At 41.1% G+C, this 14,115-nt stretch overlaps 1 protein-coding gene across 1 annotated transcript; it reads left to right on the top strand.

Moving 5' to 3' along the window:
- The first annotated feature begins 468 nt into the window (after positions 1-468).
- On the top strand, positions 469-10,988 carry SDHAF4 (succinate dehydrogenase complex assembly factor 4). The gene is made up of 3 exons (XM_036317952.1): positions 469-818; positions 10,252-10,407; positions 10,562-10,988. Exons 1-3 carry the CDS (start codon positions 542-544, stop codon positions 10,669-10,671), a joined length of 543 nt encoding a protein of 180 aa, XP_036173845.1. The 5' UTR covers positions 469-541; the 3' UTR covers positions 10,672-10,988.
- The last annotated feature ends 3,127 nt before the right edge of the window (positions 10,989-14,115 follow it).

Raw genomic sequence — 14,115 nt, 5'->3', positions numbered from 1 at the left:
TGCGGGCTCCACCCCCAATAGGGAGCATGCAGGAGGCAGCCCATGGATGATGTTTCTCTCTGCCATCTATGTTTCTCTCTCTCCCTTTCTAAAATAAAATAAGTAAAAATTTAAAAAGACTTCCACGGGTTACATGAAGCCTCCTGATCTGCCACAAATGCTCCCAACAAATTGGAACTGTTATAATGTAAGGGGCCAATTGGCAGGACTCCTTTCACAGCAGCCTGGACAGATGGAAAGCTTTTTCTTGCTCTGCACGTCACTCAAAACTCATCTTTCAGGTCATCTGGTCAATGAGTGACGAATTAGGAGTTCACTAAATAATAGATGAGAGAGAGGAGAGAGAGAGAGAGAGAGAGAGAGAGAGAGAGAGAGAGAGAGAGAGAGAGAGAGAGAGAGAGAGAGAGAGAGAACGAGAACGAGAACTGAGGGAATAGAGTAAAAGATGCTCAGTCTTCATATACTATAAAAGATCTTCCAAGAGACCTTGTCCCTCAGATTTAGATATTAAACGAAATGATTCCCTCATCCCACTTCAGCCATGATTTGGGGGTTGAATTCACACGGGCTTCAGAGTAATTTTGGTCGTTCCTGCTTCCTGCGCTCCTTTGTCTACAAGAAGCCTGAGCCAAGAGCTCTAATGCCCAACGCGGGGAGGACGGAAGCCCCGCCCCCGCGGGGAGCCCCGCCCACCCGGCACACGCAGTCCCGCCTCCCACCGGAGGCCCAGAAACGACTTTGCGGCCTGGCGGGAGTCTGCGCCATGGCGGTCGCGGGGTTTGTAGGTCGCGCTCCGGCTACAGCGTGGAGAACGGCAAGTAAGGCACCCGGCCCAGGAGCCTGGGTTGCGGGCGGGGGCCCCGGCTCCGCAAGGAAGGCCTCCCGCACGGGAAGCCGCGTGTGTCGAGGGGTTTGCGGGTGCAGGAGGTCGCCTAGCTGCTCGGTCACTCCGCTCGGCCACGCGCGCCTTGGCCTAGGCAGGTGCCGTGCGGGGACCTCAGGGTGGGACTGGAGCTGGAAGAGCCCCAGGCCCTTCCCACCGGCCACCTGCTTCCTTCGGCCGCTGCTCTGACCGGGAAGGGCCGGCAGCACACGTTCCTGGTGGGGTGTTGGGGAACTTGCCCAGCGCACTCGACTCTGATGCTTGTGGCACAAATGGAAAAGTGAGCCCTTTGGGAATGGGAGTCATTCGTGTATTTATTTATTTACATCACAAAGGATTTGTGCAGTTTAAACTATGAAAAACATTGGAAAAGTGCAGAAGTGGGCCAAAGGCAAATAAGCATAACAAAAATTAGATGAAGCTAGGAATTGTTAATACAGAGAAAGTATGGATACTTTCAGTAAAAACCAATACTTCTTAATCCCTTTGGGTTGGAAATGCTCTCAATATATTACAGACTTAACCCACAGAGTGTGCTAAGCATGGCTTTACCTTAGGACATCTGGGGGAAATTGTGTTGTGTACATTGAAAACAGGATTACTGCCCCTCATACTCGTGGGTCCCAGGTTCCTATGCAGTTGGTTTTCCTTTCTGTAATCATTTCTCCCCAAGCATATTATTTGTTAAAGGGTAAAAATTTTAAATGGTCCAGAATGAATAATATAAAAAGTGAAAGTCCCACGTTATCCAAACTCCAAGGTAATAACACTAACGTTTTGTTGTGTCCATACAACAACCTTTTTCACTAGTGTTAAAAACTTATGAAGCATTTGATACCAAAGGATTTTACAACACGTGTAAGTTATGAAGCAAAGCCAACATTTACAAACCCATTGTCCACTTTAAGAAGTAGAATATTTCTATTGCCAAGCAATTTCCTGTGTGCTGCTTCTGGGTGAAGATGTGTAATTTTGCATGTTTTTTATCTTTATAGAAATGGCCTCACACCATTTTTATTTTATTTTGCTGCTTTTTTCAACTGTGTATTTTGAGATTCATCCATAGTGATGTTAGAGGTTGCTCAACTGTGAAAATATCTCATATGTTCTTCCATTCTCCTCAATGAGCATTTGGATAATTCTAGAAACACCAGGTTTGGTTGCTACACATTCTTATGTGTTATGGGTGCCCTCATGCAAGGAATGGAATTCCTGGAACGTATTGTATAGGGCTGTTCAGTTTTACAGTCCGATGCCAGTTATAAAGGCATTCATTGTCCATTCTTACTGGCAGCTTACACTTCTACCAGCAGTATATGAGTTCCTGTTGCTCCACATATTTGCCAACACTTGATATCATCAGAAATTTTCATTTTTGTGTGATTCTAGGATGCTGAAATAGTATCTTACTGCAATTTTGCTTTCCTATTGTTAGAGGAATTAAAAATCTTTTAAAATTTTGTTCTCTTTGTTCTGAAATATCTTTATTTTCTTCATGGATTATTTGTCTTATTTATATTTTTCACATATATTTGAATACTAAACCTTTTTTAGTTATGTAAGTGGCAAGTAGCTCAGTTTGTGGGCTGTTTTTGTCACTCATATGGTGTCTCTTTTTTTAAGTCATGTAAGACAGTAGACAGAATACAGCAATGAATCTGTATGTACAATCACTCAGCTTCAAAAGTGTCTTGATTCATAATTTTGTTTTCATCTTGTAACCCTTTTGTTTATTGTCAGTGCTTTGTGATCTTGTCTAATAAAGCCTTTTCTACCCTAAAGTCATAAAGTATTTTTCTATAATTTCTTCTGAAAGGTCCATAGTTTTGTTTTTTATATTTAAACTTTTTTTTTTTAACCAGGAATTGATTTTTGTGTATGGTGTAAGGCAGGAAACCAATCTCATTTTTTTCATAGCAATAACCAGTTGTCCCAGGACCCTTTCTCACACTGTATATTGCCAGTTATCATAAATCAAGTTTACATATAGCCCTAGCTAGTTTTGCTCAGTGGATAGAGCATCGGCCTGTGGACTGCAGGGTCCTGGGCTCAATTCTGGTCAAGGGCACATACCCAGGTTGCAGGCTGGGGGGTGCGCAGGAGGCAGCGGATCAGTGATTCTCTCTCATTGTTGATGTTTCTCTCCCTCTCCCTTCCTCTCTAAAATCAATAAAAACATATTAAAAAAATAAGTCCCTAATTTAAATAAATAAATACATCAAATTTACATTATATATATTATATATGTATTACATATACATAATATATGTGTATTATGTATATAATCCTCTATAATAATAAAAGCGTAATATGCTAATTAACCAGATGTCATTCTGGAAAAAGCTGGGGCCGGAGGGAAGCCTGGGTCCTGGGTGCCAGAGGGAAGTTGGTGCCGGCAGCCGGGGGAAGGAAGGCCTTCTCTTGCACAAATTTTGTCCATTGGGCCTCTAGTATGTATGTATGTATGTATGTGTGTGTGTGTGTGTGTGTATTCATGGGTTTATTTCTTTGGCTCTCTTTTCAGTTTCATTACTCTGACTATTCATGTACTGATGCCACCTGCCTTTAATAAACCGTACCTTTGTAATTAATCTTGATATCTAGTAGGGTAAGTCCTCCCATCTTGATTTTCAGAAGTGTCTATTCTTGGGTATCTGCTTTTCATATAAAATTATTTTTAAAAATAAATAAATAAAATTCCTGTTGGGATTTGATTAATACTGCTCAATATTTTATGGTTTTTATTATTTAAAAAAATCTTTATTGTTGAAAGTATTACGAATGTCCCCTTTTTTTTTTGCTCCATTGGCCGCTTCTAGCCCGGACCCGCCTCTCCCTCCAGGCCTGAATTCACCACACTATTGTCTTTGTCCATGGGTTATGCATATGTGCCTGTAAGTTATTTGGTTAATCTCTTCCCATCTACCCGCGCACCCTGCCTTACTTCTGAGATTCCACAGTCTGTTCCATGCTTCTATGTCTCTGGATCTATTTTGTTCTTCAGTTTATTTTGTTCTTTAGATTCCACATATGAGTGAGATCAGATGATTCTTGTCTTTTTCTGACTGGCTTATTTTGCTTAACATAATACCCTCCAGGTCCCTCCATGCTGTCTTAAAGGGTAAGAGAGCTTCCTTTTTAAAGACTGCTGCATAGTATTCCATAATGTAAATGTACCACAGCTTTTTAAAATATATATATTTGTATTGATTTCAGAGAGAAGGGAGAGGGAGAGAGAGATAGAAACATCAATGATGAGAGAGAATCATTGATCGGCTGCCTCCTGTACCCCCCATATTGGAGATCAAGCCCGCAACCCAGGCATGTGCCCTGACCAGGAATAAAAGTATATTTTAAAAAATATTTTGAAGATTTCCTTCCACTCTCTCCTATCTTGTAATGTTTCTATTGAGCAATTTGATGATAGTTTAACAGGGTTTTCGTTGAATGGTACAGTCTTGTTTTCGCAGGCTGCTTTGAGAATTCTTTCTTTGTCATTAATTTTTGACAGTTTGAATAAAATGTGTCTTGGAAAACATCTTTTTGCATTGCTATAATTAGGTGTTCCATTAGGTTCCTCTATTTGAAGTCCAGTTCTTTCCATGGGCTTGGGAAATTCTCATCAACTATTTCTTTTAGTAGGCTCTCTGTTCCCTTCTTCTTTTCTTCTCCTTCTGATATACCTATTACCCTTACGTTGCTTCCTCTGATGTAGTGAGATGGAGTTCTTTCATTCAAAAAACAAAACAAAAAACCTCTTAGTTCTCTCTTCATCTTCCTGGGTCATGGCTAGGTTTCTCTCTTTAAGGTTGTTAATTCTCTCTTCTATCTGAACTGCTCTATTTCCAGTGCTCTCTCATACATTCCTCATTTCATTTATTGAGTTCTCCGGCTCCAGAATTTTGGGGATTCTGTGAGACTTTCATGAGAAATGGATTGAAAAAGTATTTCTCCTCAGAGAATTTGCTTCTGCTTTGCCATATGTCTGAGAGCACTTCAACTTGGGTCCTCTTTACAGTAAGATGCTCCTCTTGGCAGGGGGAGGGGGTCGGGGGAGGGGTTGTGCCATGCAGATAGTTTATAATCAGGAATAAACAAAGATGTGGTCATTCAGTGGCTTCAAAATATCAAGAGGGGCTTCTTTTTCTGCATCTCCATTCAGCACCGATACTGAGATGGACATGTTTCCTTCCTTAACCATTTTCTTCATTAACTGGAGGTTTTCTTCTAGTCCCTTGGCCTTTGACCAGCAGCATGAGCAACACGTGGGAGCTTGTTAAAATGCAGATCTCAGGTTCCACCCAGACCTACTCAGAATCTGCATTTTAACCAGATCCCCCAGGATGTTCATGTGTTTTTACCCATAAATCTTCTGGCTCCTTTTCTTTTCTCAGAGCATGAGCTTCCCTGAGGGCTGGCCTCTATTTCCCAAGCTCTAGTGGAGAAAAAGACATAGACTATGTAATAGTTTAAGTGTGTTTACCTCATTGGACTGCTTTTTTATTTTTTTATTATTTACTTTCTTAAAGGCTCTTTCTCTGATTTGGAAGTTTTTTGTATATATTTTACTTTTTCAGGTGTTTTATAGCTATATAGCTTTAGCATCTTAATTTATCAAATTCCTGAAAACAGAAGTTCTAAAAAGTTGTTTTTTTTAATCCTCACTAGAGGATATGTCTAGTTTGCAAGTCTTTTACTTCTCCTTTGTATTACTTAAGGAGAGGACCAAGCTGCTGTAGTAACAGTCCTGCCAGTGAGAACAGGCAGGGCCACTCTGCTTTGACAGTAAATATTTCTTGCTTTACTAAGGGATCCAGATTCTTTTCATCTTGTTGCTCCCCCATTTGTAAGGCAGTACCAACAGTCAGCCAATATGCAACAGTAGAGTTTTGCTAGTTATTTACAAGTTGTGTGTTCTGATTGATTGGACATATGTTCTGGTAAGCAGTGTCTAGAATTAGTTAAATACTAGAGGCCTAGTGCACAAAAATTTGTGCACTCGGGGGGAGGAGGGGTTTGGGACCCCTTGGGGGATGACCACCTGCTGGCTTAGGCCCGCTCCTCAGGGGGATTGGGCCTAAGCTGGCAGTCAGACATCCCTCTGGCAGCCCGGGAGCCCTCGGGGAATGTCTACTTGCCAGCAGGGAGCAGGCCTAAGCTGCAGTCGGACATCCTTAGTGCTGCTAAGGAGGCGGGAGAGGCTCCCACCAACCACCGCTGTACTGGCAGCCATCAGCCTGGCTTGTGGCTGAGCAGAGCTCCCCCTGCTGAGCACCAGGGGGCAGCTCCTGCATTGAGCATCTGCACCCTGGTGGTCAGTGTGTGTGACCAGTCATTCCCAGTCGTTCTGCTGTTAGGGTCAATTTGCATATTACCCTTTTCTTATATTACCCTTTTATTATATAGGATAGAGGCCTGGTGCATGGGTGGGGGCTGGCTGGTTTGCCTTGAAGGGTGTCCTGGATCAGGGTGGGGGTCCCGCTGGGGTGCCTGGCCAGCCTGGGTGAGTGGCTGATGGCTGTTTGCAGGCTGGCCACAGCCCCCAGCCACCCAAGCTCCCAGTGGAGGCTGGCTGGAAGCAGGTATCTGGGATTTACTTATCTTCTATAATTGAAACTTTGTTGCCTTGAGCAGAGGCCGCAGCCAGCCAGGGCAGGTGGGAAGCTTGGCTTCCTCCATTGTCAGGGCAACCAAGCCTCCTGCTTGCTCCAGCTCCGTGGCTGCTGGCCGCCATCTTAGTTGGGTTAATTTGCATATAGTCGCTCTGATCGGCTGGTGGGCATAGCTTGGAGCATAGCAGAAGTGCCGTCAATTTGCATGTTTCTCTTTTATTAGATTAGATTTTTAAGTGTCACCCTGGCCTGGGATTTGTTCTCTCGTATGTGGTTGAAGCTGGGTCACGGAGGGAATGGGGAAAGAAATCCAGGGCAATCAGCTTGTTGCAAAATTGAAGCCACCTAAAATGTGCACACATCACTTTCAGTCTCAGCCCTGTGGTCACATTTGGACACATGGCTGCTTGCCCAGAGGGGTCACTGGGAAATGTGATCTCTAAATGCCTGGGCTGGTTATTAGCAAGGGAAGTGAGTGGGAGTCCTAGAACTAAACGGGAGAAGGGAAACATGGCTATTTTGGATATTTAGCAGTCTCTACCACATCTACCTAATGTCACTTTTTTAGAAAATGATTTCGTTTATATTGAACAAAATTACTGTAAAATCAAGACAATTATACCTGTCTCATCAGATTATTGAGGCTTAAATAAGGTATCATCTTTTCAGCTGCTAGCACAGTGCCTGGCACAGAGGCATCTAACACAGCTTTTACTTTTATTATAGTTAGTATATTTGCATCACTTAAGAGGTAAAATTTTTAGCCTCAGATTTTTATCTATATTATAATTGGTAGCCAGGGATGTATTCTGTGACATTTTTATGATTTTGCATAAATGTAGAAATTCTACAGATTTAGAACATACAAAATTACGTTTTATCATTTCAGGCTTTCATTTAAGAGACTTTTTAAAAATTTGCAACAACAACCAAACCTAAAACAAGAAGTGCTGATTTTAAAATATATTTTTATTGATTTCAGAGAGGAAGGGAGAGGGAGAGGCAGAGAGAGATAGAAACATCAATGATGAGAGAGAATAATTGACTGGCTGCCTCCAGCACGCCCCCTACTGGGGATGGAGCCCACAACCTGGGTGTGTGCCCTTGACCAGAATCGAACCTGGGACCCTTCAGTCCACAGGCTGATGCTCTATCCACTGAGCAAAACCAGCTAGAGGGCAAGAAGTGCTGATTGTATTGTGATGAGTTGAGCCGGAGCACACAGTTTCGAGTGGCTACTTGTATGTATTAAGTACTAGATAATTTTTAGGCTTCAAAGTGAGTTTTTTATTGTACAATAAGATATACTTAATTAGCAACAAAATGCAGAGACTACTTATTAGCCAAAGTAAATGTAAAATCTGTCCACATTTAGAATCTTAATATGTAATTGTTGAATTCTCCTTTCTGTATATCTGTATTATTACTGAACTATCTTTCTTGCTTTACTGATTAGTGATAGATTTATTGATGAATAGATATTTGGCCATCAGGTGATGGACAGAAGTTTCTATTATAGAGACTGCATAAACTTGCTAAATTGGATATAAGGTCAAATTATAAAGAAACCTATATTTCAGATAACATGACTAATTGATTTTTATATCCTGTTATTTGGACTGAGAAAGTCCTTCAGTTGTGCATTTTCAATGTGTTTTCTAGGTAGTCAGCCATTATAAACCAAGATGAGATTATTATATGAAACATATTAATATAATCAGAAATTCAGATTTGTATGTTTTCCATTTAATTTCTAAATAAAAATAAATGCTGTCTTATAAGATACTATTACAGGTTTTTTCTCTTTAGTCTTTTAGTATATGTTTAACTAAGTCTTCTTATAAGGAGAAAAGAAAAATAAAATATACCTTAGATATTGGAGTTTGGACACAAAATAGTCTGCACTCTAAATCAATAAATAAGTAAAAATTTTAAATAGATAAGTGTATTTATTTACTTTAATATGTACAGAAATTTTTTTGGTTCACAAAATTTTTCTCAGCCAATTAGTATCATAAATATGAAGTATTTTATATTAGTGACCATGTAGATGGAAGGAAACTATATTAATTCTGTAGATCATTGCCATAGCTTTATTAAAATACTAATAAGTTAATGAATGCAGCCCTAGCTGGTTTGGCTCAGTGGATAGAGTGTCAGCCTGTGGACTGAAGGGTCCCAGGTTTGATTCCGGTCAAGGGCACATGCCTGGGTTGCGGGCTCGATCCCCAGTGTGGGGCATGCAGGAGGCAGCCAATCAGTGATTCTCTGTCATCATTGATGTTTCTATATCTCTCTGCCTCTCTCCCTCCCTCTCTGAAATCAATAAAAATATATTTTTTAAAAAAGTTAATAAATGCATCTGCCTGATACATTTAAAAAATTTTAGGAATAGAGGCCCATGATTAGAATCTACACTCATAAAAGAGAAAGATGCAAATTGACCATACCTTCGTGGCGCCCACCAGCCAATCAGGAGTGAGTATGCAAATCAACCCAACAAAGTTCCATGCCGCTCCGGGCCTCTGGGCATCGTGGGAAGGCTCCAGGCCAGAACGAAGGCAGAAAAGTGGCTCCAGCTGGAGCAAAGGCGGTGCCGGCAGCCAGGGGAAGGAAGGCCCATTCTTGCACGAATCTTCGTGCATCAGGCCTCTAGTGTACCTATAAGACTACAAAATACAGTCTCTTGTGACTTCTAGAGATTTCAGTATTAAGTATTATAATTGAGAAATTCACACTAATTAGTTATTCAGAATGATCTGATTCTTGGCATTGCTTCAGACAGGAATCAGTGTTTAAAACTGATTCTACTATTTTGAAAATGGTTAACCAGCTTATTTCAAAGCTCTTCTTTTCACACTGATAACATTGGTTGGTTCCAAGGAAAGGAAATGGCTGTCTGGAAGATATGGACCGAGGGAAGAATTTTCACTGTGTGTCTATTGTAATGTACCCCGCGAATCACACAAGGACGCCTCAAGAAGTCGAATTAAAGAGTCACGTTTATTGCAATCCAGGACTATGAGGGGTCATTCCCAAATCTCATAGTAACCATTTAGTCACAGTTCCAGGATTATATAGGCAAAAAAATCACACAGGTATTGATTACATCTCAGGGTTTGGAATGAGGCACCTGGCTCGCAAAAAAGCAGATTACAGAAGCAGAATTAAGCATGTTAATTACAGTTTCGGTTCTCGGGGCCACTGAGTTGACAGAAATACATTATCTAGAGCCCTTGGGTAACCTGGGTTAAACTTAGACATGTTATCTAAATTACAGCTTTGAGTCTCCGGATCACTGAGTTGATAAAAACACGTTATCTAGAGCCCTTGGGTCTCCTGACCAGTGAGTTGTCAGGACAATTTAGAGTAATTATGCTGTTCTGGTCTCGGGACCACTAAGTCAGCTGGAACGCTCCAGCTGTGGCCACTAAAACAATTTAGGGTAATTGTGCTGTCCTGTTTCCAGGTACAGAAGAATGTGCTTCGATAACCAGTAAGATCACAATTAATGGGATAGTCATTCAATCAATAAGGCATTCAGTCGAAAGGGATGATTTATACAATTCAGAAAAGCAAAATAACCTGTCCATTGTTAAACAAAGCAAATAGGTACCATACTTCATGTCCTTTTGTACTTTATGAACTTTGACAAATGTGAATGTATAAACTAAAAATAAATTAAGTAAAATTACTAAATTTTTAAAACAGAATAAATGAACAGCTTTTATTTTTCCACTGTCATCACTCTGCTAGGATTCCCCCTTCTGTGTCATTCTTTGAGGAATACAAGTTCTTCTCAAGGAGAAAAGTCTGAGCCTATCAAACAACCCCTTAAGAAGTCAAAGTTACCACAAGGTCGTTTGGATGCACCAGAAGATGATACCCATTTAGAGAAAGAACCACTGACCAGTAAGTACAGTAAAGCTGCTCACATTTCAGGACTGCACAGTAGCTTAGTCATGGTGTCTAGCCTCCTAACTGCATAACTGTGCAACCTTGTCTTCAAAATTGACCATCATGCTTTTCCTATCTCTATTGACTGCTTTGTTCACATCTTCTTCAGAATTTCCAGATGATGTTAATCCTGTTACCAAAGAAAGAGGTGGACCCAGGGGCCCGGAACCTACCCGATATGGAGATTGGGAACGAAAAGGACGCTGTATTGATTTTTAAGCCACATATTCTTTAATCTCATTATCTTTTTCTGAATACATACATCTGAATTAACTTATTTCTGATTATTTTCTTTGTGCATATCCTTTAATCTTCTAATTTCTATAATGTATTTAAAAGTATATATGATGGCCTTGGAAGAAAATATGCTGCTATAAGTGAGGATGGGGAAATATTTCTGCATTAACACATTAATTTTAACTTAAATGTATTGGGGTATATAAGTGATGATTAGAATTGTACCTCTTTCATCATGTCTTAGTTTAATCAGCTGCTTATAAAATGCAAATGTAAATAAAGCAACTTTTAAAAAATGATTGTATTGCCTTGTGCTAGATGATATTGACTTTTTAAATGTGAGTTAAGTAGTGCATTATATTTGAGAAAGCCACAGTAATAACAGAAAGTTTTTAACTTGGAGCCAAATTACTTGGGTACAAATCCTGGTTCTACTACTTACTAGCTATGTGACCTTGGGTAAGTTATTTAACTTCTCTATTTTAGTGTCTATATATTTAAGTTGGAGATAAAATTAGTTCCAGGTCAGCATGCAGCCTCTTTGCTTGTTCCTATATCACTGTCTCCAAAATGGCTGTCACTGGCTGCCTGCTTTTCCTTTATCTAAATCAACAGCAGTGTTTCTACCTCTTCAGTGATCTCTGATCATTGTTTCGTTCACACCCTTGGAAACATTAACACTCTTGATGGCCTCTTTATGTTTTAAAATTGTGCTAATCTTTTATTTCCCCAGCATTCTCTCCTTTGTTGCCTGAGAGACACTTTGTCATGCTGAGGTATCAGCTTGAAAGGGTTGTCAGATAATCGAGACATTTTTTCTGTGAACAACTTGGTTGAGAACAGAATTGTTGCCCTAGCTGGTTTGGCTCAGTGGAAAGAGTGTCGGCATGTGGACTGAAGGGTCCCGGGTTCGATTCCGGTCAAGGGCATGTACCTTCGTTGTGGGCACATCCCCAGTGGGGAGTGTGCAGGAGGCAGCTTATCGATGTTTCTCTCTCATCGATGTCTCAAACTCTCTATTACTCTCTCCCTTCCAATCTGTAAAAAAAAAACAAACAATAAAATATATTTTTTAAAAAAGAGAACAGAATTGTTCAATATAGGAGACATTCAAAAAGTGAGGTTTGACTGTACTTGAATTGAAATTGTTTTATATGAGTATAAATAGTATTAAAAAGTCAACGGTTGGAAAATTAGTGATTATTTGCATAGGTGAACTGATGAAATATACATTATTTGTGAAACATAAAATTCAAGTACAGAGGGCAAATATGAGAAAAGCCGTGCAATAGAATAGACCAGCTTAGTCAGTTCTGATGACTCAATAGGTCCTACCCCTGTGGCCTTTGGATAACTAACAGGGTCAGGAGAAGTCAAGTCCAGTTTACAGATGTGAAGGAAGGATGGGAACTACTGGGCCTCCCTTAAGGCCTCCTTTGCTGTTCTATGGCCTCACTCAGGCACAGGGATTGGGCCTTCAGCCCTCAGGCTACACTTAAATTAGGAAGAAAGGGCTTGCAAAGCCTATAGAAGACAAAATGCAGTGGACTGATTATTTGTGTGTTATGAATCAAGTGCAATGAGAAGATTGTAGGGAGACCTTTTTAAAGAGAATAAACTTTTTAAAAGTGTATCCTCGCCCTGGCTGGTTTGGCTCAGTAGATAGAGCGTTGGCCTGTGGACTGAAGGGTCCCGGGTTCTGTTCCGGTCAAGGGCATGTACCTTGGTTGTGGGCACATCCCCAGTAGGAGGTGTGCAGGAGGCAGCTGATCGATGTTTCTCTTTCATCAATGTTTCTGGCTCTCTATCCCTCTCCCTTCCTCTCTGTAAAAAATCAATAAAATATATTTTTTTTAAAAAAGTGTATTCTCCCCAGAAACAAACTAAATAGTGTGGTAATTGGGACTAGTCATTCAGTCTTCATACCATTCTCTCTCTTAGTCAACATTTGTTCTCTAATTGCAGTTACTGTGTATGCTAAGTAATAACCACATTCCTATAAAACTGTGCTGTAATTTAGTCAACCTCCAATTAGCCCAAATTAGTGAAGGTTTTTACTAAGTTAATACCAGATGGGCTGAGCCCCAAAATGGTGCCAGCACCCATGGATGGGGAGTCAGATTTTAAAGGAATCCAGGTGGGCTTTTTCTGGGCAGAGAATACTCTGGGTGGATAAAGGTCCTGGGAATGTCCAGAGGGGAAGGATGATGGTCTTAGCAAGTGGAATGTGGTCTAAGCGAATTGTGAAGTGGTCTGAAGGTCAGTTCCCAGGGGAGGGGATATCTGATTCAATTATTTGATCAGATCTAGCAGTTAACATTTCAGAAATACTGTGTTAGATTATTTTCTGTTGTCTAGTTTTGCTTGGATTTCGTACTAATCATCATGATATGTGACAGAGAAAAGGTAGCTTGCATACTTTAAAACTAATATAAAATGTGTAACAACCTAAGTACCTATATATATAAAAGCCTAAGCGACCATCCGACTGGTAACTATAACAATGACCACTGGGGATCAGACACTTCAACTGGTAGCTATGACGCCCACAAACCAAAACGCAGGAGCTGCTGAGTTGTGATTTGGCAGCTGTGGTTCTCCAGTGGTGCGCCCAGAACCAGAGAGGAGGGAGTCCGATTCCGGGGTATGTCACCTGAGAGCCACCCTCTCACAATCCAGGACCCCTTGGGGGATGTCGGAGAGCCGATTTCGGCCCAATCCCCACAGGCCAGGCCGAGGGACCCCACCAGTGCACGAATCAGTGCACCGGGCCTCTAGTCCTATATAATATAAGGCTAATATGCAAATTGCCCCCTCAACCTGGAATTCGACCAGGGGGCGGGGCCAGCTGGCCAACCACCCACGGCCCCTCCCCCCAGCCAGCCTGGCCTGATTGGCCCCACCTGGGCAGGCAGGCTGGACCCCACCCATGCACAAATTCGTGTACTGGGCCTCTACTATTGACATAATGGAATCCTTCATTTCTGTTAACAGTACCATGATTCATCACATTGTGGATGAAAAAGGACCACTTGCCAACCTGACGAGCTCAGGTAAGGCCTGCATGTTGGCCTTGCAAACTCAAGAGACCTAAAGTAACCACAAAGGATGGTCTGAAATTAAAACTTTTTAATTAAAAAAAGCAGTCTATTAGTCATGTCCTAGGCTGGTATATTCTCTGACAAAGATCAACTTGGATCTTAATTGAGCTTATTGTCTTTTCGCATCTATGATAACATACCTTTGGAATGTCAGGGTAACTTTTAACTTCCCTTTTACCAGACCCCACAGGGCACAACCTATATGCCAGGGTGAGACCACAAATTCCCTCATTGTTATTGTGTTAATTGTTACTGTTAACTATCCTGTACCCACCTATGTAAAAGAAGCATGTATCTATCATTTTACTTTTTATCCAATCCCAGA

Source organism: Myotis myotis, unplaced genomic scaffold (assembly GCF_014108235.1).
Source record: "Myotis myotis isolate mMyoMyo1 unplaced genomic scaffold, mMyoMyo1.p scaffold_m19_p_7, whole genome shotgun sequence".
NCBI classification, from domain to species: Eukaryota; Metazoa; Chordata; class Mammalia; order Chiroptera; family Vespertilionidae; genus Myotis; species Myotis myotis.
This window is presented reverse-complemented; position numbering and strand designations above follow the sequence as displayed.